The 26,412-nt window shown below is 35.2% G+C and overlaps 1 protein-coding gene across 3 annotated transcripts in view; it reads left to right on the forward strand.

Annotated features, from left to right (window-relative positions):
• C1H8orf34 (chromosome 1 C8orf34 homolog) overlaps positions 1-26,412 on the forward strand; it is a 150,337-nt gene that overhangs the window by 71,140 nt on the left and 52,785 nt on the right. For all 3 annotated transcript variants that reach the window (XM_036400626.2, XM_036400640.2, XM_036400632.1), the window contains one exon: positions 25,643-25,778. In XM_036400626.2, coding sequence (XP_036256519.1) covers positions 25,643-25,778 — 136 coding nt within the window. The remainder of the gene's footprint in view (positions 1-25,642; positions 25,779-26,412) is intronic.

Consider the following 26,412-nt stretch of genomic DNA (forward strand, 5'->3'; position numbering starts at 1 on the left):
GCTCACTGCTGCAGTCTGCAGAGAAGCTACAGCACTCATATCTTTGGAAATGAGAGGACGCTACAGAACTAGGTAAGACTAGTGCTTGGAAAAGCATAGCCTGGGAGCCTAAGGCATAAACATCCAGTCCCTTTCCACTGCTGCACAGCCTGGTCTGGATACTTTGGAGCCTCTACCTCAGTATATGTTGTCTTCAAAATTCATTAATGTTGTTCTAATATTTCTAGGGCTTATATTCATTTATTTACATTCTTTTCAAAAATGGAAGCAGACTTCGCAAATATTTTTTTTCTTCAAATTTGATGAGACTAATAGTGTTTAAGAAAATAAATAATCCAAAGGCAAAAGAAACCTCTGATGGATAATTTTCATTTAATATGAATATTCAATATTTTCATTTAAGTCAGTGATGTAAAAATAGAGAACAATGAAGGAATATTCTATTTCAGTATTGGCCAAATCTTAAGATTTTTTGCTTGCTTTATACTCATTTCTTACTAAAACAAGTCCCCATTAATTTCATCCTGTTCCATGAATTCAGTGAAACCTTGTTTAAAAGTTTTTGTTTGGATGCAAAATTACCTCATATCCTGAGTATCACTCTAACACAATTATTTGGACTTAGACAAAATGAGTTGCTCAAAACCTCTTGGTTTTTGCTGAGAATGACTGGGATGGGCTTCATCTTCTGCAGTACTCTTCAGCACTGACTCAGTCTAATGCCTCTGCCACTTGTGACAGCCTGGAACAGTTTCTTCCCATTTCCAGAAAGGAAATGTTTCCTGTAATACACTGGAAATAGTAGGTACAATGATCTGGCATGTGCCTCAATGAAAACCCTGAGATATGACCTCAGACACTTTCTGCCTACAGAGATGAACAGAATTCCAGAAGTGCACTGAGAGGCTCCTGAGTTACCTGATATTGGCACATTGGTTCCAAATACTGCATTTGGGACTCTGTTTCTCATTGGTGCTGCAATGATGTCTTTATTCTGCACCAAAGATTTATACTCTGAAGACTTTATAACTGGGATACTGTAATTGCTGTTTACCCTGAAATTGCAATTATATAATGTGAATTATGTTCAGGTGGGACTTTTGTCTGCTAACTTTGGACTTTATAGGAATCTGCAATGTTAAACACTGTGCAAAACTGTGAGTGGCACTGGGAACATACTTAGACTTCTCAATGCAAGCAGCCTCACTGAAACAAAGAGACTATTCCTTAGGGCATCTTTACTGGTGCACATTGATTATATGCACTGTTATGTCCCTTTGCGCTAGGACTGGACTATTCGGGTTCAGCCTGTCATTCTTGTGTTCTACAACAGCTTTCAGTTTATTTTAAAATAACAAGCCAACATAATAAATGTGATTTACTAGTTCTAATTATTTTGTGAAATAAGCCACTAAAATAAAGAGCATAGAGGTTATATTCCTCATAAACCTGTTTCCATGTATATTATCGCAAAAATACGGATACAAAAGTGACGTTTTGGGTAAACAAGAGAGTCCTTCAGCAGTTTACAGGCCGAGTTCCGCAGCCTAGTGGACGATTAGAAAGTATGAACGCTTATCAAGGCAATGAAATGTCGCTGTCGCCGGGCTGAGGTTGTGGAGTGGCGCCGGTGTTGTCAGAGGGCAGCCGTGCCCACCAGGGGGCGCTGGCGCTTTTCCTTAGGGGTTGATTAATCTAAACCTAGACGAGATTTAATCTGTTTACGAGGCGAACAAAGTGCCTCATGTTGCAGGAGAGAAATACCGTATGGGCAAGAAAACGGGGCGAAAAAAGGCACAATGTAAACCTTTAGTGTTATTTTTCCATTCAAAAGTTATCAAAATAAAATAGGTGCTTTATTTTACTAAGAGTCGCATGGACGTTCGCACTGAACTGCATGTGACTGCAAGAACTAATAAGCAGATTTTAATTAGTGTTCTGTGGTCCACAGAAACTGGGGTGTTTTTGGTTGGTTTTTTTTTTTTTTGTTTGGTTTTTTGTTGTTGTTGTTTTTTTTGTTTTGGTTTTTTTTTTGCAATGAACATAGATTTTGAAACTATCATTATAGAAGTATGCATCAAATAAAAGTGACGGACAGAAGAAATAAGAATCAGATATAGTTTTTTACTCCTTGAATTAAAAAGTAAAATTTTCATAGGAGAGAGCAAACATCTTATTCTTCTGTATAATTAATAACTGCAGAAAGGTGCAGCAAAAAATAAGGCCTTACAGACCTCCATTTGGCCTGCATTATAGTGGCTATTTGAAACTGCACAAATTTGTCTTTTTTAACAAAATGTGGGGGGTTTTGCACAGTTTTCCAGTCTAGGTCAGTGGTGCTGTAAGCCTGTTGCATTATTCATCTAATGGTACAAATTTTGAATATCTGGTTTGTGTCATCTTGATTAATGTAGAAGCAAGTGAACTCAGAGAGCAACACTTGTCAAAATATGACAGAACCATATCAACAATTGTTGCTCATAAAGACTGCCACTGCAGTTCTCTTGTATATGTAATTTATCCCAATTTTTGTAAATCTACTGGCAAGGCAGTTATTTAGGTATGGGGAGGGAGTAAATGTGTAGGAAAAAGAAGAACTGCTGATGTTCAGTTAAGGTTGCTGTGTTATATTTTTGCAAGAATAAAGTTTGTTGCTGTGATGAATTTGAAGTTAATTTAATTTTATTAAATTTTTAATTAACTTAGCATGTAGCTAATTCTAGACTTAGCAGTGGTGACATTTAAGTAGTGCTGGAAAATGATTTATAGATAAAGAGTGTGGCATAGTATATGATACAACGTGCTTAATAGAACACATACAAAACTACAGTTTCTTGTATCAGGCTAAAAGAACTAATTAGTGTGGAATAGAAGATATGTGAAACCCATAATCAAAATGGGCATCTTTCATTCATCCCCTGCCACAAAATTAATAGAATTATTACTTGTTGTGTTGCAGTGATTATTGTACCCTTTTCCTCAGTATAACATTCATCTTATTTCTGTGAGATGTTTATCATAAAATAAGGTTTAAAAATACCTTGTGTGTACACACCAGAAAAATAAACTCTTAGAAAGAAAATGAAAATGTATAGAACCTAAAAAATGGGCTCAGTATCTCCAGCTTCAGTTGTTTAAAATTTTAACCAATTTGATACTTTCTCTTTAAGATGAGTTTCGCTGTTTACATAACTTCTTCTCAGTTGGTGTGTTTAAAAGACATTGTGTTGGAATAATAGGGACAGTTTGATTGTTTTAAATTTTGATCAAAAGTACACACAGTTTTTGCAATTAATTTATTAATTGTATGTTGATCATTATAGAAAATAAGAAGTTAGTGCTACAGCTGCTGTCAAACCCCTCCTACTGAAGTTAAAACAGAATTTGTTTTGTTCTAAGAGGTTGTAGGTCAAATGGGTTTAAAGGGCTTCCTTCTCTCCAGCAAACAAAATTTTATTGTGTATGTATTGCTTTCTCTTTTCAGACTGTAATTCATACTTCTAGTTTGTCGCACACCTTTTACTTTTTTTGACTCGTGGGAAAATTGAATTTTAAATGGTTCTAATCCTGACACTATTTTTCTGGCAAGCTGTTTAATGTGTGACTATATTAGCGACTTGAATTTTTTATTATTTGATTTGTTTATACAAAAGCCTATCTCAAATAGTTGACTGAGTTAAGTCTGTTGAAAGAAGGGAGAACTTGTGGTTTAAATAAAAAAACCCTAATGCTTGTCTTTATCTTATAAGAGAAAAAAATAGTCTGTTTTGCAAATTGTTTTGTAAAAGGAAACAGAGCATTGGGATATAATCACCGACTTTTTAAGGGGTTCTTGCTATAAAATATTAATAGAAGTCCTTGCTCTACAAAAATTAAAGGCTCAAAAGTCTGTAGGGTAAAAGACAGTGCTGATAGATTCTTCTTTTTTTGTGTGTGTGCGTGAGTGATGACTTCCACATAGAAGACTAGGGACAAAAAAAAAGCTAATGCTGTTCAAAAGATGCTTTTAAATAATACCTATTTCTAGAGCATAGGCATTTCTTATACTCCCTTCAGAGAGATCATATCTAATAAGCTGTGATGATCCTTATAAACAGATGTAAGCTTGCATAGATACTGCTACTGAAAACCATCACTAGCTCAACTTAAACTTTACTCTAGAGAGTATTTACCTGAATCTGTGATGCAATTCAACTGTAATTCCTGTGAGATAAGAGTGCAGAATGGAGAATAGTGTGGACTATTTTGTTGAGGCATGTCATATATTAACTGAAGTGAGTTACAATGAGCAGGAAAGGAGTGCAAGATAAAAGAGTGGCATAATTGTAACTTAGCTGGCAAAAAATAAAGTGAATTTATAGGGATTTACTTTGTGACAAAACTACAACTCCAGAAGAATTTCAAGGAGCAGTCCCTTTATAAGCTCTGTCTTCAGTAAGTGGATTATCAAACATAGGACTACATTTATTTTAAAGTATGAATAGATGTAAAATGGCAGGACATTTAATCACAACTTGAGAAATACCAAACTTAGGCTTCTATTTCATGTGTCATTTGAACTCCTTGTTAGAATATATGCTTAGAATGTCAGTTTTTAATATATGACTACATTTGCTCTTGTTCTCTGTGCCTCTTTGCAACCAAGTCCGTCCTTCACTTTTCTCTCCATTTGCCCCGCATGCCATCAGTTGTGATGCTTGGTGAAACAATGCTGGCAAGTGTCCATCAGAACAAACAATGAATAGCTGTCCAATACTGGAGCCTTTGAAAAGAGTGTACAATGTAGAGGTAGAACATTCACCAGGCAGGGATACGTCTGTCAGTATCCCTGTATGGTAGGCAGAGTGAGCTGCTAGCCCTAAAAGCTTTTACTAACTTTGGATAAATTTGAAGATTTAAGGATGCCGCATTGACTATGTTTTCCACAAAAGTTTCGAGATGTCTGATAGTAATGAAGTTCTTATGACTTGCCACAAAATTCTGGGTTCCTGCTTCAGTGTCTGAAGTTTAGAACTCCTTGGTAGAACAGATCATTATCTTAACATGAGCAGACATACTTTTGAATTCCTTACACTTAAAAATTATAAAACCATTTAACTCAGTAATATTTTCTTTGAGATCTTTTGAGAGATACAGGAAATAAGGGAAAAAAAAAGATGAAATTGCATATATTCGTCATTATTATATGAAAATGAAAAACAGTTATACGTTTATTCAGGAGTTGAAGGTTTACTTCTCACAAGCATCTTTATCTTAAGTAACTTTTTCAGGATGATGGGTGAAATAAATCTGCAGAATCAGATTAAGTAATATGGAGAATCATGTTCTTTACTTTTTCAGAAGATGTCAGTTTTTCCACTTGAAGTTTAGTATATATTTATGTGAATGACTCCAGCAAAAGTCTGTGATGCACATATATATGTATGTATATATAATCATAGAATTATAAAATTATATGTATATATAATCATAGAATTATAAAATTATTTGACTTGGAGGAGACCTTAAAGACTGTTTAGTTCCAACCCCTATGCTGAAGCCAGGGGCAACTTTCACTAAACCAGATTTCGCAGAGCTCCATCCAGCCTGGCCTTGAACACTTCCAGGGATGGGGCAGCAACAGCTTCTCTCGGCAGCCTGCTCCAGTGCCTCACCATCCTCACATTAAAGAATTTCTTCCTAATACCTAATCTAAATCTACCCTCTTTCATTTTAAATCTATTATCCCTTGTCCTGCCACTGCATGTTCTTGTAAATAGTCCCTCTCCTTCTTTCTTGTAGGCTCCCTTCATGTATTTAGAACAATGCAATTAGGTTGCCACCCTGAAGTCTTCTGTTTTCCTGACTGAACAATCCAAATTTTCTCAGCCTAATATTTGGGGTTTTTTTCTGTGACTACAGGATTTTGCTTTTTTGTTATAAATAATAGAGTATTATTAATTCATTGCCAAGAAAGTGAATATTGTTGTAATTTTACAAATTTGAAGTCAAGAATTACAGTGTAAGAATGAATGTTGCAGCATTCTCATAATTTGTTGCAAATAAAAGGGTAGGGCATTTCCTGTGAGAAGCACTTGCATCTTTCTCCTGTGTTTCCCTGCACCCTGGGGATCACTGAAGCTGGCAGAGTATTTTTTAATTGCAATTTAGGTTTGAGATTTTGAAATTTGTTAATCACATGCCTATTTAGACATGCCTCAAAGAAAAACTGCATGTTAAGGTGGGATGAATAGCAGACATTGTTTTTAAATTTTAATTATTTTCTTAAATGTTTTGTTCCAAGTAAGGAATTTATAAATCTCTTTGTGTGAAGATGCTTGATTCCGCTCCTGCAGACTGCTGAAAATGGCATTCTTGACAATTTCCCAGCTGCTGTTAATGGTGGAAAAACAAGAACATCATTTTCACAGAGGCGCCGCTGGGACCTGCGAGATCTGTGTCTCAGGGGCAGCCCCTCTGTGGGTTGTGCAATTACAGGCCTGGGCCACCTCGCTCAGAGTGGCTCAGAATTTACAAGTGTGGTTATTGTCCAAATCTGCAGTTAAGGGACAGGGTTACCATGCCATGTTGACTTCAGTGTGCACTGTGTAAACCTGATCTCTGGTTAGAGCTCTAGCTTCTTTAAACTGAAGCCTTCCATCTCCTTGGAAATTCCCAGCCCTTGAGCTCTGAGAGCAGACGCTGACTGCTGCCCAGTAGGCTTTCTCAGGCTGGGGTGATAGCAACAAGCAGGTTCCAGCAATAACATCTGTGAGGAATTCCTACCAAAATCATTGCTGCTGGGTAAAAAAAGCTATAAATCTGTGCCTGATGGGGTAGAAATATAGCAGACCTGGTAATTTTTTGAATTAAATATGCTTAAACATAATGATGTAGTACTTTTGAATATAGCAGAAACATGGACATCTGAACGTCAGTCTTCCACTGTTAGTGTGAAGGCAGTTGCTGCTGAAATATATTTGATGTTCAGCTAGAACTAGCATGAATCATATTTGAAATACAGAGCAGATAGCACCAAAGTCATCTTTGTCAGCTCAGAAATGTTTTTCTTAAAAGAAGGAATGAGCATCTGGAGTATTGTTGGTAATCATCAAAGTAGAGTTCTGTTTTCAGTGGTCCAGATCAGTTGTGCAATTCTGAAAAAGCTTGTGGTCGTTTTACCTCTGGAAAGGCATTGCTTAACTAACAGTATGGCAAATACTTCTGTCTGTGGTTTTACATGTTTAACAGGATGGACTCTGAGCTATTGTCCTTTTGCAGGCTCGGTTAACAAAATGAGCTGAAATTTAGAGAATAAATAGTGCTTGTACCCCCTAGGCATTGTATAATTTCTTAAAGGCAGTCTGCCCAATACTGAATGAATGGCTCTTGGCTGTGAAATAGATAATGTTTTCTTGGTGTAGTCAGGCTGCATGCAAAGGAAAGCTGCCAGCATTTACAAAACCATTTAATATAAGGAATGAATCTGACACAATTGTGAAGGCAAGGCATAACCACATTTTTTTTACTACAATTTTTGCCACAGCATAAAATTTCTGAGAGTTTAGGAGTTACACTTTGATACTATTGGTGTAATGTTGCATTTATGCAGCATTTCAAGTAATTTCTCTATGAAGGTCAGTTATAATCATGAATAGCAGAATTCAAGAACATATAATCATGTTCAGTGTTTCATTGTGAAGAGTTCAAATCTATTTTGTTGGCTTATTAAGCTCCCCTGATTAAAAAAAAAATTCTCACTGTATATCAGAACCCTTTTTTTGCACCCTGCAATTCAAAGAATAGTCAAGAATGTGTTTTCTTTAGTGCTACTAGCATCCCTTTGGTCATAGGTAAAATAACAGTTTTCTGTCAGCTGGTATGCAATGTCCCAATGTCATTAATTCACACTGAATATCTTTGAACAAATAGCTTTATTTGAAAAATTGTGGAGCCCAGTACTTGTTTATTAACCAGCATATTGTGTAGTAAAACAAGAAAATATCATTTTTTAAAATAAGTGTTTATTTTGCATTAAAACTAAACCAATTGAATTTTTTAAAAAAGGTGTTTCAGAGTATGACCAACTTTAAAAAATTGTATTCAAGTTTTTGTATGAATTTACGTTTGCAGTCTGATGGATTTTTAGTTAGCTGCTTACTAGGTTCAGTTCTGAGGAAGAATACATCAGAGAAGTTTCCATATAAATATTTCAGAACTTCTCATAAGAAATACATTGTTAGGATGTGAGCTATAACATTGCTTCTGAGGCCAATATTGGTCTCAAACACTAAATATTTACTTTTTGCTTCTCTTTCTCTCAACATTTAGTAAACCAACCATTTGAGTATGAGGGCTTTTTCTCTGCTTTTGAAAGATGCATGTTCAGAGTAATGTCAAATTAATTTTTCTCCTTAGAAAGCTTCAAAAAGGGAATGTTCTTAGTGACTAGGCTCGAGTACAAGTATATTTTCATTTTTGACTGTGTTAATAACATATGATTCATGATGGCGTTGGCAAAATATTGGCTAGTAGGTACTAGTAGGGATGACTTACTTAGCCTTTTGTAAAAAACTGCCAACACCTCAAACAAAAGCAGATTAAAGAGGTAAAGCAGTCATAAGATGAAAAATAAGGTTATTGATTAATGACTGCCCATGTGGCAAAAAGTATTAATTAATAAATACATTAAGCATTATAATATTTATTATTTCAACAATCCAGCAGCAGTGAGTACCTCTATTAGAATTATCGTTATAACGATATTTCTAACGATTCTAACGATAACTTATTAGAGTTATCGTTTAATGGGAAGTGGGTGATAAGAGAAGTGAAATTTGTAACATTACTCAAAAAATATCCAAGATGGTCAGGGCCAAAAACAAGTGAAGAATTTTCTAAAAATTAACAATGTTATATAAGTTAGATGTCTTTTGTGGTTGAGAAATGTCCATGAACAGATTAGAAAGAATTATTTGTCCTACTGCTACATTCTTCAGGCAACTAAATTAAAATGAATGGTTGTGATGATATGTTTGCAGGCCCAAAACAGCTGTGAACATAAAGAGAGCCAGATACCTTTGACCCATGTTATTAGGTCAAAATAATAACTTTGTCTGCACTGGATATCCTGCTTTCAAGTGTCTTTCAGTTGTTCCTGTTTGTGCCCAGTTTGGGATAGAGCCTTTCTGTTCTAGGCACCCTCATCTCAGAGCAGATACAGCAGAAGAGAAGGACATTGGGAAATGACTGAAGACAGACAGAAGTTGAAAGGTTTTATGGATAGCAGTTTGGAGAAGGAATGAAAAAGGGCATGCAAAATCATTAGTGAGTATAAATTGTTTCTTGTCTGGCTTCTGACAAACTTGCCGCAAGAGATTGTTGGCTAGGGTTGTTGCCACCCTCAGCCATCTGCCTTGCCCTGAGCTTTTAATAGATATGGAAACCCTCAAGGCAGAGACATCTGATCTGCTTGTAAATCAGCTTGTGAATCACTGTTGTTTTCAGCACAGTGCATTGAGGAAAACTGTTTCTGCCTAGGAGAGTAGCACTGTCTGGCTGAGGAGGGAAAGATGTTTCTCCTGGTGACAACTTCAGGCCGAGTGAGTGTGCAAGAGACTTCATGTATTCGAAATTTCAAGGACTAAAGCTGATTACTAACTACTGAAAGCTTATAAAAAAGAAAATGTTTGTTTTACCTAGGGTTTATTTCAGTGGAGAAATTGTTCGCAGTAACACAAGTGATTTTAGCGCGATGTTACCCGATAGTGATATCCCCTGTACATCGTTTTTGTCCTGCTAAGTTTTCAGCCTGTTTTCCAGTGAGGCTGTTTTTGTGTGGACTTAGATGATTTTGCAAGATGTGCTAGAACTCTGTCTTTGAGTTCTAGCCCTTTTAAATCTACTGTCAAATTTCAACTGAAACTGACGATTTTCTGATCGAGGAAATTTCATCCAATTCCCTGGAAATTGATGTCTGGTTATAAGCCAATCTCCTTAGTGCCATCCTGAAGCTTCAGTACAAGGTAAAGAGTTACCACTGCAGATTGATCACTATTATGGCTTTGAAACAAACAAAGCATCTGCTGATTTGCTGAAGCGTTTTGGGGCAAGCTGTTTGAGTTAATGAAGGAGAGGAAAAGAAGGTGGGCAGGATTACTAGAGAGAGGATACTCTAAGAAATATAGAGGGAAGCAACTGATATTAGCATGAAGGAATTATTGAGATGTAACACAAATCCCTGAGAATTCAAGATTCATTACCTTTGTGGCTTACAGAGTAACTAACTCTACTTTCATTATGTATTTTAATTTCCCTGCCAGGCTGAATTTTAATTTTATTGTATGTTGCAAGGTTTGTGATTTTGCCATTCAACATGATACCAACTGCAAGCCTGAATTTAGAATTTAGATGTAATTGTAGATGTAATTTTAAATGCTGCAAACAGCAAATAATATGCAAAGCAGTGAATAACACAACACAGTGCAAACTTACTTTTTAAGTTACCTGTTATAACTTGAAAACAGGATATTAAACTTAGACTAAAAAGCTGTGGCTTGGCCTGACATTCTTTTTATAGAGTATTGCCTGTGAAGAACTTCTGAGAGTGTTCTATTTTATAAAACTAAATGAGAGTGGAATACTGGTTGTAATTGCTAAAATGAAAAAAAAGAGTACAGGAGGAATAAACATGGAGAAGAAAGAGAGTGAAGTAGGAGGTAATTTATAGCTAAGTACAAAAGGAATGAATGTGGGTTTTCAGAAGGGGAACTCCGCTGATATTTTAAGAAATCAAAGGGCAATTTGAAAAGCCTTTATAAAAATTAGGAGAGTGAGTTTGAAAACAAAGTAAAACCTGAAGTAAATAACTGCACTTCAACTCAGGTCTTCAGCTCGCCTAAAATTGCAAGTATTCTATTTGTCTGCTTTGATTGCAGTCTTAAGAAATTACTTCCATCAGGTAAAATTAGGAGTGCTGCAGTAAAAGTCGTGGCTCCTCTGCAAAATAAAGGATAGTTTCAAACACTCCAGATACCACTACCACTGCCATCTTCTGTAAGTGTGAGCCATTTTGAGCAGGCCAAGAGTCTCATTACCTTTGCTGTGGTTCCCAGGGTCCCTGTGGTACACAGCACCTTGGGTTTGCAAGTTCACTGTAGTGACTGCACTGCACCTACTAACATCAAAAGTAGTGCTGCTCCCAGTGCCTGTTCTTGCATTTTCTTTAATGACCCACAATTTATGAAGACATCATTCTTTGTATGTGAATATACTGTCAGTAGGTGTTACTATATCTAAGACGTTTTGACGATTAGTGTATTGATTATGAAGAAGGGCAAAATGTAGTGGAGACAAAAAGTATTCAGGACATGAGAAATTCACAAACAGAACAATTATTGAAGAGATAAATTGGGATAATCATCACTTTATGTCATCACAAAATAGGAATGCTTGAAAGTAAATAAAAAATAACCTAAAGGAGCATTTCAGCTTAAGGCTGTTGTCAGTTATCATAAATAGCTTACGTATCCTGTGTGTAATTAGTGATGACTGGAAGGGTGAGGGAGAGACAAGTACAGTAAAAATACACTAAATAACAAGTCTGTTTAAAATAAAGCATGACCATGGGCAAAGATGAGGCAAGAAAGAGGAAATATGCTAGATTTAAATATATAAATCCAAGTTATTTTTGATATTTAATAATTTGAAGTCAATGGAGTTGCAAAAATTAAAAGTAGACACTAGAAATTGTTGTACATAATTCTTTATTTGGGGTCCTTTCCTTTTTTCACTTTTTTTTTTTTCCCTGCAGTTGGGAGTATTGGTTTAATCGAAATATCAATTTTTGAAGCAAATTTATCTTCTAACCTTTTGCTTTGGAGTTGTGAAATTTTTTACAATTTCTGTGTGTTTCTCTGAATTTTACTAGTGCAGTGATCTTGAGATAGTACATATAATATTTGTGCATGAACGAAATGCAAAGCAAGAGCTGTTAAAGTAAAATTTAAAAATTAAATTAAAATCCTAAGTTTAAATTAAAACTAAGTCCTAAAGTTATTTTCTAATATATGCCAAACATTTCCTCAAATTAAAGGCTATAGGATTTCAGTTTTGTATTCCAAGGAAAATAAAAATGATATTTTAAGATGACTTAGTATTGCTCTTTTCTATATAGATGCTTCCTGATGATATCTTCTATTTTAATTTAAATAACAAGAGATTACCCTGTTTTAATTTAGCTGTATCACAGACACTGAGTTAAAAACAAATACTAAGCTGCATTTTAAATTCAGATTTTCTGATTGCCTGTTTAAGAGTTCCATATCTGAGCAAAAACCATCAGAGAAGATACTGCTGAGTCTGAGCTGAGCTCAAAATGAATGCAGCAAGAAAGAGATAACCTTCAGAGAGATGAGCTGCTTAGCCCTGCTCCTTTTGGGCCACACAAACTTGGCTGCTGGCATAAGGATGGACAAATTGGTCAGCTGGCATGTGGGACAAGCAGGTCTGACTCTTCCCGTGGCAGCAGAGACTTTGTTTAGCTTAAACTGATTGTGAAACTGCGCCTGGAGTCATTGAGGTCTTTGAACAATAAGCGGCACACTTGGAAGAGTCAAGTGCTGGCTCCACTGCTGTAAAATATGAGTTTGGCCACTGATGCATATAAAGCCAAGGTTTTTCTGTGAGGGAGTGTGATCATGGCAAGAAAGATGGTGAGTCACCTTTGGAAGAATATGTAAGAGTGAGGATGGAAATGGTTAGCAAAATGTTGAGATACTGAGTATCTGAAGAAGAAATTAAAATTTACTAGGTTTTGTGTGTATGTATATGATGTTAAATGCATAATGTTGGTAATTCCTGGATTAAGCAGTAGAGGTTACAGTGTGCCTTTGTGACAGAAGGAGTTTTGAACACAAAGGTTTCATTTATTGGCTTACTATTTTCTAGGTTATATTGATGTAGCCCAAATTTCTTCTCTGTAAAGGAATGGTATATCTTAGAATTATCCAATAATGAAGGAATAAAATAGAAATGAAAAGAATTATAGTAGTTTCATTGTTTTTAATTCCCTTCAGAGAAACTTTACAGTCCTGGGAATAATGAAATATAAACAAATATGCAAATAATAGGATTTGTCAGTATTGATTTTTAACCAGATGCAAAGAGAGACAAATCCAATTGTGCCTTCAAAAAATTTCTCTCTTTACTTTATTGAAACCAAATGTTACAAGGAGATTGTTTGGTTTTCAATATGATGAGAATAAAAACTTGAAAAGGTGGTGTAAATGAAACTATAAAAGAGCAAAATTGTTCTTAAAGGCATAATTCATAATAAAACAAGTGATAGTCACATATTTGTCCTTTTTAATATAAGTTAAGAACATACTTGCTGTTTGTCCAAAACATTCCTACATTATTGCAGAATTTCAAAATATTATTGACTTTAATATTTTCCTATTTTTGAATCTATAAATGCTGACATTGAAGTATGAAAGTAGTGTTTCATGTAATCCTTTCTTAGTCTTCCTTCAAGTTTCTTCTGATGCGTAATTTCAGCTTCAAGCTTTTTCAGACAATTAAAGTATTGTCCAGTAGGCTAGAAAAAAAATAATATTTGTATTATATAAAAATGCATTTATTGTTTTAAATCATTATTACCAATCACTGTGTACTGTTTATGTGAAATGCAAATGAAGGCTAACTAATTTTATTCTCCTGTGTAATCTTTTGCCTGACTAAACTGAAAACATGAATCTTTGAGATTGAGAAGATTAGCCATGCTTGCCATGTGCGTGTTTTACAGTTTCTTCATGTAGAAATATTTCTCTTGTTGCATGTAGTTTTCAGAGCACCTGAAGGCAAATCAGCTGGTTTCATGGACACAAGAGAACTGGGTGTGTGTCCTGCACACACCTTACAGAGATCTTGCCATTCTCTGTGATAGTTTCCTGTTATAGTATGAAGAAGTGACTAAACATTTATTTCCTTCAAACATTGACTGTGAACCAAAGTCCTCATTTCTCTCCTACATGTAGAGAATACAGTCACTCCTAATTAATGCTTGCTTTCATGGAATTGTTTCCTCTAGCTCATCTGCCCCCTCTCTAAAAGATTATTTTGGTACATAACAGGAAAATGCTTTTTCTTGATATATGGATTACTCTATTTTTATTTAGGATATTCAGAAGCTGAGTGAATCTTTGCCATTTTTATGTATACAAATGAACTTTATACGTAATTTAATTCCAGTTTCAGACTCTCAGTTTCTTAGAGTATAAATGACTAAATGTAAATATGAGTTAATGTCTGTGGAGAGGCAGTTCCTCAGAACGTCACAGATTTAATTATTCAATCACTATCACCAAACTGCAGAAGTACTCTTAAGTAATGTTGGGGGTAGAGAAGACTTGTCAAGGTGTCTAACAACAGTTTCCAGACCTGTTTCTCCATTTGGCTGTATGGAGAAATGTGTCCATGTGGGGGATTTTATGAAATGGTTTTCATGCTTATGTGAGTGTCCTCAGGAGGAGAGAAAAATCTTTTGACATATTTGAATATTTCTGAGAGGAACTTGTTTTCCTGATATTTTTCAGGAAATGGGTAGCCACTGGGTTATGTCAGTCACAAATAATTTGGCTGAATTTATCATTGTGGGGTTTTTTATGAATATTCACGTAATGATTTGATAAAAATAATACTTTTTTGGGTGAAATTTGTTCTAAATATATGTCTGGTTACCAGGGCAAAATATTGTTAAGTTCTCACAAAGCAGTAGTTATTTTTTTGTCTTTGAATATTAATTTTCTATTAATGTGTTCAAAAGCATTGGTGAAATGGCTTGAATAATGTACTTGCTTAAGGAACCTAAAATACTTGGTTAAAACTTCCAAATTCTATAAATATTGTAGTTATACCACCCGTGACTTGGGAATTATCTTTCTGATAGCCTGTTGTTTAGAATTTGCTTGGATTATATGGATTTGATTTCTTTATATTAGCCATAATTTATAATTTGTAGATGAAGAACAGTTTGGCAAGAATTCACATCATATTGAATCTTCACATGGAGAAATGCTCCATAAGAAATAGAACATTAATCATATGGGGGACTTTCACTGGTGTGTTGGGAAGTTGTGTCAGCCTTCTGAGCTTCTTGAATTTCTTGTTTTGAAGTGCTTATCTGAGAAGGAACTTTGATTCTACCTAGATAATTGGAAAGGTCATTTGGGAGCTGAGGAAAAGTGTTTCTGTGGATATGCTAAAGTACTCACTGTCAGATGTTACAAACTGCTTCTTGAGTTTTGAGAAACTTAAGGGACATTGAATTTGGAGGAATGCAATTTAATTGATATGAAATAATTTTATGAAGGATCAAATGTAGGTGTACACTAGTTTCAGTATAATATCTGTATCTGTAATTTGGAAATGGATAAATTACTAAGTTTTGAAAATTTTTTTGAGCCTATGGATCACCTTTCTAATTTATGGTAATTTTCAGAATATCAAGACTTGTCCATTAGGTCTGCATTCATTCAAAAAAACTATATCATAATATCAGATATAATTTAATTTATGCACATTACCATATTTCAGGGATTTTAGAACAGCTGAGGAAAAGATGATAAGAAGGTAAGACACTGTGTTGATAACAAGCCTGATTTTAGTCTGCTTCTCATGTTCAAGCTTATTTTCAAGTTCAATCATAATAGATTTTATCAGCTTGGCATTGCTCAGTTAAATAAGAAAAAAATAAAAGGCAATGATTACTTGCCATGTGTAATAGTTTTTTTTGAAAAATGGAAAATTGTATCTTTAATGTGATAACACAATATTAAGAATCATATGTTGGTAATATGTTAGGAATGCATTTCTGAAGACGTGAATATTCTCCTAGAAACTCAGTTTTAAAAAACTTCTGTGTCTTGGGAGAAGCAAGAAGCAAAATTGCACTAAATTTTAAGGTTGTTAAAGCAGCAGTGGTGAGTCGCAGATGAGGTATCATTCTGTTAATGTAAAAATGATATCTTGTTTTCTTTTCTTACTGATGCTTTGATAAACATGCTCATATTCTGACTTGTTAGTGTTACTTAAATATGAGATGCTTTTATCCCTTAGGGTTATGGCTCTGGGGGAAGAGCTGAGCCTAACTGAATATGAAATCTTGTTTTTCTTGGAGAAGGTGATCCTACTTCCTCCTCTGTTTCTTCAGGCAGAGTTGTAGGCTCCTGTTGCTTCCTTTAGATGGATCTTAATCCCTGAACCCTCAGTGTGCCAAGGCAGCTCTGCAACTTTACCAACACACATGCAGAAGATTCCACCTTAAATATAATATTTTTCAAATGCTGACCAGAGTCAGGTAAAGATCAAACACTGATATCCCTGGGAATGGTAGAAAGGGGTAAGAACACAGGAATAAATGGGACTTCACCACTGGAAACAAGCCATTGGAATACAGAACTGCAACCTTAGTGGCTGTAGGTTGGCACCTTGGAGTCTGACCTCATTCATCCACCATTTGAGCTAACAGTATTTCAGGGCTAGTGAGGTTTGCTAGTGTGCCATGAATTACTTGGCCTTTTTGTGTTTACCTAACTTTCTTCTTGGTGCAGTGCTGCCTGTTTCCTTTTGGCTTGAAATAGGTCTTTCCTACTGTTGGGGTTTTTTCTTCATTTTCTCTCTTCTTCCTGTTGATATGGTTTGTACTGTGGCTTTGTTTTTATTTCATTTTTAGGTTTTCTAACAGTCAAACTGCCTGCAGTCTAGGAAATTAGTACAGATAGGTTTCTTTGAGAAGGAAATACAATAAATTAGTAATTTATCTTCTGTGATACAATGTACTCTTTTCTGCTGCCTCCATCCAGCATGTGATGATTGTGCTTCCTAATGTTTTGCATTTCCTTCACCTTTTTTTCACAGCTCTTAGAGGAACATTTGATATGTGCCAGTCTAGAGTCTCTGAATCCCTCTTAGTCAGTGAGAGTGTGGATAGAGTGGTTAGTCTGTGGTTTTTATCCTCCACAGGAAAAGGAAGTACAGTGACTGCCAGGGGATGTGGTTTACATTCTGTTCCACTGCTGTGCACTCCAAAGTTAAAGATATCTCAAGATCTACCTGAGTTTCACAGCTCTCATTTTAAGGAGCTAAAACCCAAAAGGCAGAAACTTGAAATACTTAAGATAAATTTTCAGTCTGTGGAGTCATGGAAAATTCCCCTTGAGTTCAATGGAGTCCTGATTAGTTTTAGTGTGTCTTGAGAAGCAGAATTGTCAGATAAAATTTTCTGATTGATTTTCAAAATGGTTTTAGTCTTCTGAAATTAGATATTCTGGAGAAATATGTCATTCATATCGAGAAGATAAAGTAGTGTTGAGTAAAGAAAATGTGTCTCTATGATGTTTAAGATACTAAGCTTGAACTAACATTGCATGACCTAACATGCTGTAATGCTTGGTTTATTTTTGGGCAATAATTTGTCCTGCAATATTCAATGAAAGTGTAGCAACCAAATGTATTACATGTACCACTAGGCCATTTTCCATTTCAGCCAGGTCTGTCTCTTGCATTGCAGAATGCTTGCACAAGCATTGCAGCAAAACCAAAAACCTAATTTTCTCCTTTCCAAACCAAAAGCATGAGGAAACATAAGACAATGAACTCATAGGTTACACAAAGCAATGTAACAGAATAAACAGCACCTTTACAACATCTTCAAGTGCACGTTTTTCTGTAACCTAAACTTTATTTAAAAAGCATTTACTTCTCTTTATTAAAAAAAGAAAAAAATATATTGGAAAACGGTGTGGTACATTTGAAATGATTAATCTATTAAATGATTAATCTATTGGATGTGTGGAATGTTTTTGACATACCTGATAGTTTATATGCTTGACCCGACTGGGGAGATAAAATTATAAAATTTTTTTCTACCCTCTTTGGAAAGATGTCAGTGGTATGAATTTAATCAATGAGTGAGGAAGAGCATGTACTGTCAGCTGTGATGCCATTGGTATGCTGATGGTATCCAGCTCAGTGTCTGCTTCTCGGAGTGTAGACAGTGCAGTCTTCCAGATGTCCCAGTGTCTGGCCAAAATAAGAATAGTGATACAAAACAGATGGTCTTGTCTCAGGACCAAGCAGAGTTGATGCAAGCTGATAGAGGGATGGGGCTGGAAGAAATGGCAGAGCCTTGGTCATTGGATGCCATGCTATACTCATTCTCATCCTGGATTCACAGTTAGCAGAAGGAACAAGGAAGGCAGTTTTCCCTTTGCAGCTGGGCAGAAGTTGAAGAGCAATAGAAAAGATCCACAGTATGTTTCTTCTAGTTTTTTTAGCTAAGAGCTTTGGTGATTATCGTAGAATTACTTACGTGGTTACTGTCTCAGTCAGGACTTTCATGAGCCTAGAGCTCCCTAAGAACTTTCACATATAACATAGGAAATATCTGTTGCTATACGTGCCTGTGCGCACAGAGAGCTTAGAGATTTCATTGCTTTTTCCCTGCCTGCCCAAACTGTCCAGTCTGAGATCACTCATCTATTAATCCCTAAGTTAACTGGAACTTTTATAGCATAATAGGTGCAATAGTGCCTGATTGAAAGGCACTTTTTCTAAAATGGGAGATGTGCTAGTTTATCAGTAGAAAATTTAAGCTGTATAAGCATCAAGCTTCTTATTGTGGTTCTCTTTCATGAAGGAAATTCTCTACAGGACAAGTGAAATGTTTTACTTAAATAATTTTAATTTTTAAAAAAAATGTTGGGGACATAGAGACATTTGCACTATAGGAATTCTTGATGTATGTAGATTTATGAAAGAGAGCACACATACTGACATTCCAAAAATCTTTGGACAAACAGTTTAAAAAAAAAAGCCCTATTGGAAGGTTCAGTGTTACTGGAAATGTTTGGCATAAGATTATTTGTAATTTTTATGCTTTGCCTCAACTTTCATTTTAACAAAAGGTGTATGAATTTTCACTGGCCTCTCAACAACCTATCTAAGATTAATCTAGCCAAGGGACTGGTAGAGTAACTTCTGTTGCTGCAAAGAGATATGAATGCAGCACTCAGTGCAAAAATTGATTCACAAAATGCTAAACAGGATAATATTTTGTCTGATTAGCTGAAAATGCACTGTAGTGGCTCTGTGTTTTGTGAGGAATACTGAACTAACGAATTACTCAGCTCATTTTTGTAAAACTTCATATAAACAGCATGCAAATTATCAGCTTAATTCAAAATAGACTTAATAAATAAAGATGTAAGCAATAATGTAATGTGAAATTCAGTATTACATATATATATATTGTAAGGCACATCTGTATTACGTTAACCAAATGCACTTCAAAATATTACAGCTGTCTCCCATTTGTTAAAAAATAAAAACCACAAACTGAAACCTTTTAAATATACATTCTTTTCTAATGCTTTGATATGTTTGTTATGATTGAAGAAAAACGTAGGGATTTAAACATGGCTTTTTCTATTATTATGAAAAAGCTTTTTTTGGTGGTTTTCTTTAAGAACGCAGAGTTGAACTGTGGCCCAAATTGCACACAACTATCGTAGCTGCAGGAATGAATGACATTAGAACCTGAGCTAATTAGAAATATTGATGAAAACTTGCTTTTAATTTTAAAAGTTGCTTTACTTAAAATTTAAGTGAAAAAAAAAAGAAAAAAGAAAAATTTACCAAGGAAAAGCATTAAAAGACATTCCTTTAGATGTCTTGTGAACTCCAGAATTTCAGGTGGTTTTGTGTATTATCTCATTATGACCTTTTAGAGATTCCATATTATTACAGTGCAAGCACTGGTGTACAGTTACAGCAATTGCAGTAATGCATTGTAGAATGTGATGTAGCAAGTGAAATATTCTATCTTATTGGTAATGTAGAAGTAATTAAAATGCTCCAAACAATTCTAGATTCCCATTAATGTAAAAATAAAGTTTTTAAAATAATTAATTAGCACTGAATGAAACTTCCTAGTTGATAACTTTGACCAATGAGTATGAAATCCCTACTGGTAAGGAGCAACAATAGTTATTTAGTCAGTTAGTTTTGCTGAACTGGTGGGTGAGTAGTGGTTATTTGGTGATGCTAGATCCTTGGATTACCAGTAGGGGAATGATAAGAGAGCACGATGCCAATTCAATTGTGATGTCAATTTTCAACTGTGATTATAGACTTTCTCATGTAAATAAAATGAGACCATAATGTGCTCTGAAGCCCCTGCACTGCAGTTAGAGATGCTCTCATCTCTTAAGTCAGTGTTCCATTAGTCTTAACTACAGTTACTTGTTTTCAGTCAAAAATAACTATCACACCTTGTGGAAAAAGGGAGAATAAGCAGGAGCCCTCTGGGCCAGTCCTTCATGTAGTTTTCTAAGATATTGAAGTGTTTAATGAAACTAGAACATCTTCATCAGAAAAGGCTATGTTAATTCCAATCCCAAATAGGGGAAAATAGGAAGAGAGAGATACTGAAGAAAGATTCCTTTCACTCTTGCTGATTAAAAGTGAGAACTCAAATCAATGATTCATTCTATATTTCAGTAGCTGAAACATTGCTGCTTTCCCTACTCCCATGTTGGTCTTGTGGTTTTTGGACTATGGAGTGAGATTCTGCTAGATTGGCTCTGACAACTGATACAAGTAGATATAAATGTGCAAACTCAAGGACTCAGCAGCATCATGTTTCAGTTGGCTTTCTGTGCAGCCATCAGGGAAAGCACAAATGTTTAGGGGATTTATGTCAACCTGAGATGCTTCTTAAGTAAGATGTCTTCAGAACATTGTGTTCAAAGACCTTGGATATGCCTAAGGAGTGAAAGTCTGTTGATGTATTTATTTAGACTGATATTTGTATCAAAAGTCTATGGCATGAGTCTGAGATAGGTGAAATTCTGGTATTTGAAGATGTTTATGGAAAAACATCTACTTAGAACATATGTACCAGACTAACAGCACTGTCTGCTCCATGACATTGAAAAAACAAAATGAGATGTCCTGCAGTTAGAGTACTGCAGAGTATAACTCCAGTTTTGCATCTGTTGAAGCAAATATTTAAAATATCTTTTTCAGGAGTGGAGCATCAGATATTCTAAGCTCTGGATTCTTCCTTGTCTAGAAGCCTACTTCATGCTTGGCCCAATATTTTGTTAGGCATTAATGTGGTTTTTTGTTGGAATCTCTTGGTATCTGGCAAGATAAATTATCTAAAATGAAGAGGATTGGTTAACATATTAAGACACGTAAAAATATGACATATAAAGCTGCTTAGATTCCACAAGCAGAACTTCTATCAGCAGTAGTGTTTTCTTGATTTGAGTTTTTTGGGTTGTTTGTTTGGTTTGTTGTTCTATTTTTGGCTCTTTTTTTTTTTTTGGTTGGTTGGGGGGGCCTTTTTTTGTTTTCAAATGAGATTAGTAGAGCATACTAAGAGTCTGTGCTTCAGCCAACAATGCCAACGACAAATCTAGGCTATGTACAAGGAATACATCAATGTGTACTACAATGTAAGAACACTACCCTGAGGAATTCATTGCTTCAACAAATGAGACATTATTTTACTGATGCACCAGGATTGCCTGTTGGCATGCAAGAATATAAATCAGAATTCATTATCTGAATTTTTACTCTCACATGAAAACATTTAGTGCTTTTCTTAGTGTTAGACTGAACAGACAAACTGAGCTGCCATAGACTTTTTCCAGCTTTGAACCTTATACTTCTTGAAGTACTCCTGGAAAATTACCACATGTTTTATAATGGAGGAAGGAGACAAGAGTGACTGGATCATAGACAACAATACAACATATCTGATTACATGAGCCTCTGTGCAACTAAGCTTTCACTGTATTTTATAGAAGTTTTGCATATGAAGAGCTCTGTGTGAATGGTGTGCAAGTCTTGTGTTTGTAAGATGATTCCACAATCTGTCATCCCAAGACAGTAAGCAATCTTGCACAGTTTCTGGAATACTTGGCACTAGTGAGTGCCCCTTCCCCTCTCCCCATCCTTCCTCCAAAAAAGAAAGTAAGTAAATAATCGTGAACAATGTCCTGTTTAAAAACATGACCTTGTTGTTGGGCTATATTCTTATTTTGTTGAAGTAGGCAACATTTGTCCCCTCCCCTTTTTGGTGAAAGTTTTCTATAGGAAAAAATCACAACAAATTAAGCTTAGCACAGCATTATTATTAATCTAGAAAACATCTGGTTCTCTGCTATATTACACTTTTGATCTTTATCTCACTTCCAAGTATTTTTGTGTATTGCTGTGGCAAAGCATAAAGATTGCAGCTGTGTGAATTCCTTTTGGTAAATTGCTGATTTGAGGAAAATGTAAGGTTCTTTTTGCTTAGTTCATGTGTAATTTTTTTTAACACATAGAACATATTTAATCGAAATTTCCATAGGACTGAAGCTGGGTGTTCACATGCCCTTTCTAGAGAATAGCAGACAGTGAACATTAAAGCACAGAAATACAGTGAACAATCATACATTAAAATAGCAAACTTTTATTAGCATAAATGAGATTGTTTCATTTATGTGAACGTTCAGCTTATCACTATACAAAGATAGATAACAATTTTGTAAGGATTTGAGAAGTTTTCACTGTATTCTTTTCTTTCATGACAGAAGCAGTCACCAGCTTGGCTTTTCTTTCTTCGCTTTTCTCTGTGAATTACCTCATTGCTGCTTAATAAAATCACGGAGCCACTCAGCTGTATCATCACTAGTTGGTCTAGCAAAGAATACAAAAAAAGAGAAAAGATTCAATGTCCACACCCTGTAACTGTATTGACTCTTTAATGAAATCCTATTTTGCTAAGACTGGTTCTTTCTGATAGAAGCATCTGAAGCTTTGGAGCTCTTTTTTTTAACTCTTGAAAAGCACTATTGCATTTAATGATTGTATTTATTTTAATAACTTTCTTATTCGTGATCAAATATTTTTCTGCAAAACACACATGAATTATTGAACAATATGCACACATACACTCAGAGTTTAGCACTAAAATTTCTGTATGATTCATTGTTTTACTGCTGCTAGATTTTGTTGTTTTATTGTTTTTGGTTGGTTTTTTTTAATTAAAAGCCTTTAGTGATGGATGGGGTTGATCTGGAAGATGGCAAATAAACTTGCTTACCATCTCAAAAATTCCCATCCAAAGTTGTGGATATTAAAAAATAGGCAGCTTCTCAAAGCCCAGTTGCTTTAGTGAGAAAATGTTCAGTATCTGTACTGTAAATCTGAGGTATCCAGAAGAAACTGAAATCATTCCATGTCGATGCAGAGGTGCAGTAATGAAGTTAAATCAAATGCTGCAGTTATTATTTGGATTTTGTACATGGAGTTACACTTCCCTGTTTACTTGTATTATTAACAGCTTTTTGTAGTTTTCCGTGGACAAATTCCATCCAGTGTTGAATTCAATCAACTAAAATTCCTTAAAATAACAGTTGTATATGATGTAGGTTTTTGGTATTTTAAATCTTCATTTTGTATGCACATTACTGCTGTTATTCTAACAGCATCTGCCAATCAATACTGCATACTATTCTGCCTGCTTGTCTGTTGGCTACTACTACAGGCAGCTCTTGAATCCACATTTCTTGCACAAAGTTTAACTTAATTTTCTTTTGAGAGAAAAAGGCCAGTAGTTGACTAAAAATGACAAAAAGGGCACGGGTTTGAAATCCAAATTCAAATATAAAAGGTATCATGGAGGGCAGCCTATATCATTGCTTTGTCGAAACACTTGGCAGCAGAGAACCAAAAGTTAATCTAGCAGAGAACAGTTGAAAACCTTATTTAAAGAAATCACATCTGCTTAGTGGGAGAAAAACCTGAGGCATATGCTTCAATTTCTTTTAAGCTGTAATTCATCCAGTGGTTTACATCTGTTAAAAAGCATGGAACTTTTCACACCTCTTTAAAGCACAATTAAACTGTATTTATTTTAATACATAATGTGTTCCAAATATGTAATACCTTTTCTGAAATGACTCATAGGTGGTTGATTTCATAGCTTTCTATCATATAACCTTCCAGGTCCTTTGAATTAGTTTGTGTATTAACCATACATGAAATTTAAAGGAAAAGGTGTTGAAATGGTGTAAAATTATGCCAGAAACTTCATTACACTTGTCATTTTATATCAAGGCAACAAATTGGCTGAGGGGGTGGTGGTGGGGAGGAAAGTTTTCTTAAGCAGTAAAATAAAACATTACAGAGAAGAAAATGTAGTTCAAGAACTTTGGTCACAAATTTTTCATGTGAGTTTAGCCTAGCTGTTATTGACTATTGCTTATTAAAATCCATGTCTCCCCAAAAGAGTGTTGTTAACAGGACATAATCCTGATAATCTGACCACATTGCCCGAAGTTTAAAGCACCGTGGTAAGAGTAGGGTCTATGAACTGTAGAGGACAACCAGAAGTATTTGGGTAGAGATTTGGGGGGTTGTATCTCATTTATTTGTGTATGAAAAGCAGCTTGGTTCTCCACTGTGGGTTTATAATGACTACTTGTGTATTTTAAATTCTAATTAATTCAATTAATTAGCCTCCTTTGATTTTAAAGTTTTCTGTCACTTTTCTCTATCTGATATTGGGATTTAAAATCTTTTTCTACTTCCTGCTTCATTCAGATCCTTTAACATTCGGTTTCTTTTGTAAATGTAAATATATGAAAATTCATGTGTATAGAATATCTGAAAGACATTTTAATCAGATGATGGCATACTGTGTACCATAAACCACATACATCACTCAGCACTTGGAATGGTTACATGGTCAGTATATGATCATTTAATAGAAGCTAGCCAGTGCTTTGCTTGTTTACATTTCAGCTAGAGTCTAATCAAGTTATAAACAACTGAAAATTTGGCTTTTTAGATACATGAGGCATAGAGAACTTGTGTTAGCAAAAAATATTTTGTGTTAGCAAAAAATATAGAGATTAATCTCGAAAGAATGGCCTGACTGTAAACCAAGAGAATTCACTTACAGTCCAGCTGAGCTATTCCAGTGTCATCTTGGGAAAAAAAATTCTCTGAGACCCTCTTCTGTCTTCCTTCAAAATGTGAATGATTTTACTGTCATTGAAAATTCAGTTTTTATTGTGAGTTGCCCATCTTACAGGAATATGGTAGATTTAAGTGTGCATATTATGGTCCCTTTTCAATGTGATATATATGTCCATTTCATATTTTGTGGGTTTAGCAGAACACTTATTTTAGCAATATTGTTTCACTGCTAGGTGAATAGATGATGAAAAAAAACCACAGAGAAATAGCATACATTAAAAAAATTATTTTGTCTTCATTATGTCCAGTGTCAAATAGAGCTATTGGACAGCATCTCTTGATGACATGTTTTTTAAAATGAACCAGATAAATAAAGATTTTTAAAATAAGCAGCATGGTTTGATGTGGAAATGATACTGAATATTTTTTAAGGAACCCCTTATAAGACGGTGATAATATATAAAAAATAAAAATGCTCTCAAATGTCTTTTCCTATTAGTATGCAAGTAACTGTTTTCTTCCTGATTTTTGAGCAGTTCCATTTTTTAGTGATTCTACGGGTAAGGCTTCTTTGTTGCTGCACAATTTAATCATGTGTTCATCCCATTGTTCTGTCTTGTTGCAGAGGATCTAGATGATCTCAGAATGGAAGGAGTAACAAGTGTGGTGTCTTCTGGGAGCAAATTCAATCAAACTCGAAGTGCTCATACGGCTGAGCCTCAAGCAAAGGTCACATTGAATATATGTGCAAGATGTGCCAGGTAAAATTGAAACAAAACCAGATCATGCTAACCAATACATTTTTTTCCTCCAGGTATTTGGCTGTGTTTTGTGCTTAAGGACCAGGTGATGACCTCTCCTGTGCTAAAAAAAAATAATTACTTAGCTACTGGCTACCCTATGACCTCTGGCACTTGAATTGTGCAACTTATGTTTATGCTTGATATGTCGCATCGACAGTGAATCAAAGAACATAGTTAGTCTTAGGTCTTGCTTCACAGCTTGAAACTATTTTGAGCCCTTCCGTCTCTGAATTTCATTAGTTATTTGAGCTTCTGTGGTTTTTCAGGGGGGTGAATCAGGGAATTTAAGGGTTCAAATCCAATTTGAAAAGCACCTGTATAAATGGAGATTTAGTTGCACAGGTGCAGTTCAGGATTTCAAATAGTTGCTTCTGAGCACTTTATAATCTCATCCTGTCTCACCTCTGAGAAACAATTTAGTCAGGTTGAACCCCTTTTGGTTTTGACAGCTGGCAAAAATTTTTGCATTTACAGTATGAAGACCAAATAAACAGGTTAGTATTCCTGTAGCTTAGTCAACTCGAGAATGCAACACTAACAGAAACCCCTTAAATTTCCTGGATGAATTCTTCTATGTAGACAAAAGCTCATT

The sequence above is a fragment of the Molothrus ater genome, chromosome 1 (genome assembly GCF_012460135.2).
Source record: "Molothrus ater isolate BHLD 08-10-18 breed brown headed cowbird chromosome 1, BPBGC_Mater_1.1, whole genome shotgun sequence".
NCBI lineage: Eukaryota > Metazoa > Chordata > Aves > Passeriformes > Icteridae > Molothrus > Molothrus ater.